Below are 6,555 nucleotides of genomic sequence, written 5' to 3'. Positions count from 1 at the left end.
GAGCTGGACTCAGAGTTCCTTCTGCACGCGCTTGAGCTCATGCTGATCACCGTCTTTAAAAGCCCTTTTCTTCTGGTTCAAAAGGCCCTTGATGTCACCTGTAATCCATGGCTTGTTGTTAGAATTTTTTTATGTTAACTAATATTGTCTTATTTTAATTTCTTATATTGTTATATATATATATTACTTACTGTTCTTCATTATGTAAAGCACTTTGAGCTACTTTTTTGTATGAAAATGTGCTATACAAATAAATGTTATTATTATTATTATTATTATTACTATTCACTCATCAAAACAGGCAACCTCAGGGCTGAAATAAGATTTGCTCAACCGCTGCAAGATACAGTGAATATGGTTGTGTATGCAGTTTTTGACAACATCATTGAAATTAACATGCGTCGTCAAGTTATTTACAACTACAGTTAAGCCATAGACATGTTCACACATGCAGCCTCTGGACACTGAGCAGCTCAGGACCGACCACCCTTGCATCTGGGCCACTGACACGCATCCATTTTCTGGATGTATTCCCTTCAGATCAACTGCCCAAGGAGAAGTTGGCTGCCAGACTTCTGTTTATGATCATAAACACAGACCCCCATGATAAACCCAGAAAGCACTGGATTGCAATTTACCTTGCGGATCATGGAAAAGCCGAATTTTTTGACTGGTATGGAATTCCCCCAAATTCTGAAATATTTCCCGAAGTTATTATGAAATTTTTGAAGATTAATGCTAACCGCATCACTTATAACAGTATTCAGTTACAGGAGTTTTTCTCCACTAGCTGTGGTCACAACTGTTTTTTCTACTTGAATCAAAAAAGCAAAGGACTTACCATGAACCAGATATTGGACTTGTACCCAGGAGATGTTCATCTAAATGACCAGATGGTTGTTAGATATTTTCATCAAATAAAAAGGGGACAAACTGAAAATATGAAACTGGATATGTTTACCCAGAAATCAGAAATAAGTCAGTCATGTGTTGGCTTTTGCTGAATATTATATGCAGAAAAAAAAAAGATGTTGCAACTATGTGTATTCCCTTTGGTTAAAAATAAATAAATAAATGAGATATTAATCAACATTAACGTGTCTGTGGTTATTATAACGAATAATCCAATAATCAGACAGAGAAAAATTAAAGGGTCTGTATGTCCATCCATCCATTTTCCAACCCGCTTAATCCAAACACAGGGTCACGGGGGTCTGCTGGAGCCAATCTCAGGGCGCAAGGCAGGAAACCATTCCCGGGCAGGGTGCCAACCCACCAGAATCGCCAATTCACCTAACCTGCATGTATTTGGACTGTGGGAGGAAACCGGAGCACCCAGAGGAAACCCACGCAGACAACATGCAAACTTCGTGCAGGGAGGACCCAGGAAGCGAACCCTGGTCTCCTAACTGCGAGACAGCAGCACTACCACCGCTATCACATATAGACAGATGGTGAAACGCATATTCCAATGAATTTTATCATTTTTATTCTATGAGTACCTCTAGAATGTTCCAACAAGGCCCCGGGACCAAGTACTCGCGTCTTATCTCAACGAGCAGCAACAGATGTTAATTTTGTAAAGAAACCTAGAATTCCATTTTGCCATTTAGTTTATGGGGCTATAATAGAATATCACAACGTAATGCACAATCATAATAATATACACATTTTAAAAGTCAATGTCTTACTTTTGTTTTCTGCCCAGACGCGAACTGATATCACCTGGCTTAGAAAATGACAGCTCTATGCGTGCACCGCCGCCCAACACACGAATCAGAAGCGCTGGTTATTTTTCTTATTCTTATTTTAAGCCATATGTTAATCATGCCTGGGATAAAAAGACTAATTAAACGTGCACACCTTCATGACCTATATATATATATATATATATATATATATATATATATATATATATATATATATATATATATTCTAAATTGCGCGTATTAAGAATGACAACAAGAGCATTCCATTTTTACCTTTTAGTTTATCAGTCTATAATAGAATATCACAACGTAATGCACAATCATAATAAAATACAGATTTTAAAAGTACATGTCTTACTGTTTGCTTTTCTGCTCGGACGCGAACCTGGATCTTCTGGCTTAGAAAAACGACAGCCCGAATACCCGCACAGGTATTGTATGTGTTACGATATTTTTGCCTGTTACTGTTTAATTCATATGCTAATACATTTTTTTTTTTTTCATCGATACCCCTGTTCATAATTTCTCAGTAGCGCCATGTTGCCTTTCACCCATAGACTTTTCACATTCCCGCCGCCCGGTCTGCATCCTGATTGGTGGTTCTGAAGCTGGGAAGTGCCCGATGTAGTCAGCGCATGCACGAACCAGCCTGGTGTAATGCCATTAACTAGCTTAACATACGGCATGTGTTTGTTGATTGGTTAAAAACATGTTGGCGGGTTATCTTAAAAAATCTTATCTTAAAACGTTTTGATTGGCCTGAGCGTTGTAAAAGCCTCACCCAAAATCATATTTAAAGAGGGCTAAATGGACTGCAGAGCACGGCACCTGAATGACAAGAATTGGGTATGTTGTGGTAAGCGCGGGTGTCCATCTCCTTATGACCGAGATCTAGCAGGCAGGCAGTGTCTGCCACTATCAAGGTCAGATAGGAGACACCAACGCTTGTTTTACAGCTAACAATTCTTTTCACCAAGCTGAAGTAGGTTGGCCGTGTCCAACACTTTGCAAGGTTTTAATCGGCTGCGCTAACCACCGTCCGTGTGTCACTTGGCCAGTCCAGCGTTCTCGCTGGTCCATCACGGCATTGGAGCTTGCTGCCCCTGGCTTACCTGTGTCCGTGTGTCGCTTGACCAGTCGAGTGTTCTTGCTGGTCCATCGCGGAGACACATCATTATCTGTTTTCTTTTACTAGAAAGAAGCAAGACATGGATTCTGCAACAACAAAACCTACCGCTAAAACAGAGACTGGTGTTATCAATTTAGAAGATTACCAGTCTATAGAATGTGAACCTGAACCAGAGAAATCAATTTTTTTTTTTTGTTTAAATGTTCTTGAATTTCACAGATGTATTGCTTTTCTTGGTTTACACAGATGAATTACTTTCTTGACTTTCACACCTATTTACTTTTTCTTTAAAGGAGATGCCAAAAAGAGAAACTAGCCAGTCTGTGAAAAAGACTGAAGCACCTGCTGGAGGCAGCACGACCTTTGACAAGAAAAAGACTGACACACCCAATGTAGATGGCACGACCTTGGACATGGTGAGTCTGGACTTTAAGAAAATTCTGTTAAGTCTATTTGCATGGTGCTACAAAAGAGGTTCTCATTTATTCTATTTTAACTTGACAGACTGCATGTGGAGAGCCCAAGTATTATGCGAAAGAATTACTTTCAGCTGCTTTGAAAGCTCTTATCGATAAAAAGAAAGACGATTTAAAACCAGATGTTAAAGAATTAATTCGTGACATTGAAAGTCTTGCTGAAAGAATGCCTGGCTTAGTGGAGTGTTTCCTTTTTTTGGACAGAAGGGCCGATATAAAAACTATAACGGCTATTTCACATGTGACTAGATGTATCTATAGATCAATAGGGAATACTGTACCAGTAATGACACGTGATACATTTTTGTGTCTTTTAAGACACGTGGCTTATATCTGTTCCAACAGTAATGACAATTCTGTTGATAAAGCTATCCAGTTGGCTTCTGAAATATTATCCAGAATTCTTTTATGTTGTACTGATAGCCCGTTAGGAATATGTATTTTTTGTGTGGGAATATAACTTTTCTTTTTTCCCATATTAGAGTGACTTTAAGATGGCCAGTGAGGTATTTAAGCACATTGTAAATGATTGTTCAACTTCAAGGCTGAAGTCTCAAGACCTGTGTATAATTTCACAATCACTTGTCAGCCATCGCAGTCACAGAGCCGGGTTGATTTTAATGAAGCATTGTGTAAAGTCTGTTGTAGCTTCCGTGGTCAGTACCTGTGTAAGAGATGTATTAACTGGGTCTTGTTTAGCATGCCGTTTGGGTGACGAATCTCAGGATGGGCACACTTGTCTTTTACTAGAATCTGATCCTGAGGAAATGCACCCTTGTGTTTCCACCATCTGTCAACAGATTAGTATTAAAAGATTAATACACTTGGTGTTTTATATGGTTAAACCCTTGTGTGGATTAAGAATTGTTAAACTAACTAAAATTCATATTCTTAACTGTCTTAAGCAGTTTGTTGCTGAAGTAAACACTTTTCAGCTTATACAAAAGATGCACCGTGCAACAAAGCCCAAGATTCGGACAGCCGCTTTTGAACTTGTCTCTAATCACCATTACAGTTATTTTTCAAATCCAACATCGATTTACAGAAACCTAAACAAGATGTATTTTCCATGCTAAACAAGACCTGTATGTGTTATATTTTCTGCTGGCTAACTGTTGTATTTTGTTTTGAGGAACCAAGACTCGGCTGCTAGAACAAGGAAAACTAGGTCCCAGCCCATCATGACACATAACACAACCTATAGAAGGATTTCTTCTTATATTATGTCTGCTAGAAAAAGATTCATTATGACAATAATTGGTCGCTCTGCCGTCTGGGCTTATGTGTTTAGCTCTGTTGAACATTTAGGGGAAAAATGTGCTGAATGTCAAGAGAACAAATGTATACCAGATGGACACATTTGTAATATTTGGTTCGCTAAACCGTTTATTGCATATAAACATAGCTTATTTATGCTTCAAAGGGCTAGAAAGGATAGACTTGTGTCCTGTGTGCGTGCTTTGCTAAAAATGTATAATCTCCCTTGTTTTCGTAAAGCTATCAACAATGATGTGGATGATATTATAGCTGAATTTGAGCAGGGAGAGGTACCCATTGATGCTTACGCACAACTGATTCAGCCTGTGAAGACCAGCTTTATGTGGTCGGCTCTGTTCCAAACAAAGAAAATAGGCTTGCATAATTTAGCCTATTTCACACAGCTTGTGTGAATATTTTAGTGCTGTTTCTCCTGCTTTTATTCATACTTTTAAACAATTTAATGTGTATAACACACAGTGTGTAACCCTGAAAGTGAAGACCACTTCTTATTTTGCTATGTTTGGAATTTTGCTTCAATAAAACTTGTTTTTAAGACACTTTTTGGTATCTTTTTGAATCATTCAATAAAGCTTGTTGTTTTAAGACACTTTGGTATCTACTACATTATGATTTACTTTATAAAAGGCATGGTTTTGCAAGGTGGGCGAGGTAACAGGGTGCTCATGCTGTGTTTGGGCTGTACTGCCAGGTTTCCATGGCTCTGTAATAGATTTTCTCTAAAACATTTCTTGTACATCCTCTATGAAAGTTATTGTTTTAACACACCTCGGTATCTACTACATCATGCTTTGCTTTATAAAGGGTATTTACCAAATACAGGTAAAATTCCGTTACAATGAACTTCCAGGGACCTAAGAAATATATTGTTGTAATTAAAAGTTTGTTGTAATGAGTTTCTTTATTTGTTACTATAGTGCTTTATTTAACTTGTGTCCTGGCGTCTGCAATCATTTTAATAGCTTCTTTCACGTTATTTTAATCTTCTCCTGTCTACAAGTTATGCTGACAAGAATTTTTCTCAGCATTTCCTTGCGATAATACACTTTCAGGGTGAGAATGATGCCCAAATCCAATGGCTGAGCACTGCTGTGCAATTGTGTAGGAGGAATTCAACACGAACATTATCTAAATGGGGAAGCATGTTGTGGGAAGCACAGTTATCAATTAGAAGCCGAATCATCCTTTTCTTTTTCTTCATATTGTGAGGTTTCTGAACTCTTTTGGGATCCCCCCGATCCCCCCCAACCCCCCCAAAAATGGGAACGTCATGCTGAAGTACGTCCCAAAGCGTAATTGGCACGTCTGTGTAAGATTGTTTGCCTGTTGCCGATGCCGGGCAACAGCAGGCTAATAGTGAGGCGCCACAGAAGCGAATACTAAAAGAGCATGGTCATGCTATAAGTCCCTGTCTTACACCCCAAAACATGTGGCTGAGTCTCAGTACTTTAGCAAAACTAGCTTTATTCAGCTTGAAACAGGAACAGCAGGGTTATTTATTGTAGCGGGATCTGCCACTCTCCTCTAAATAGACACAGCAGTGTTCCTTGCATCACCCATCGAGTTTGCTTTGGCAGAGATGCAGCAGAGCTGTGAGCCTGCTGTTGCCCCAGCAACATATAAACAGTCTTCCACAGACGCGGTGATTGCACTTCAGGATGCTCTTCAGCATGTTGTTCAGTTGTGGGAGGTCCCAAGAGAGTTTAGAAACCTCACATTTTCTTGAATGAGTGCCACATTAATAGGAATGTTTCTTGAACGAGCATCACTCGTTCTGCTGCTTTTTCGACGTCTTCAAATGCAGCAGTTCACATACATTTGCAACCCGAGATTTTTCTTCTTTTTTTTTTGCTCTGTCTTTCAAAAAAGTTGACAGTGTCAATGGCGAAATTCTGAATTCACTGACGTCTTTTTTTCTTTTTACCACAATCGAGCGCTGCAAAAATTTAAAGTTTTTTTTGTA

The 6,555-nt window shown here is 38.9% G+C and overlaps 1 protein-coding gene across 2 annotated transcripts; it reads left to right on the top strand.

Annotated features, from left to right (window-relative positions):
• The first annotated feature begins 3,130 nt into the window (after positions 1-3,130).
• On the top strand, positions 3,131-4,425 carry LOC127529443 (uncharacterized). 2 transcript variants are annotated; one of them, XM_051933008.1, is made up of 2 exons: positions 3,131-3,254; positions 3,797-4,425. In XM_051933008.1, exons 1-2 carry the CDS (start codon positions 3,135-3,137, stop codon positions 4,388-4,390), a joined length of 714 nt encoding a protein of 237 aa, XP_051788968.1. In that variant the 5' UTR covers positions 3,131-3,134; the 3' UTR covers positions 4,391-4,425. The 2 variants fall into 2 exon arrangements, with proteins under 2 accessions (XP_051788968.1, XP_051788969.1); XM_051933009.1 differs by lacking the exon at positions 3,797-4,425 and adding an exon at positions 3,343-3,780.
• Positions 4,426-6,555: the final 2,130 nt, after the last annotated feature.

This window comes from Erpetoichthys calabaricus, chromosome 10 (assembly GCF_900747795.2).
Source record: "Erpetoichthys calabaricus chromosome 10, fErpCal1.3, whole genome shotgun sequence".
NCBI lineage: Eukaryota > Metazoa > Chordata > Cladistia > Polypteriformes > Polypteridae > Erpetoichthys > Erpetoichthys calabaricus.
The sequence above is the reverse complement of the archived record's forward strand: the minus strand, read 5'-3'. Positions and strand labels throughout refer to the sequence as shown.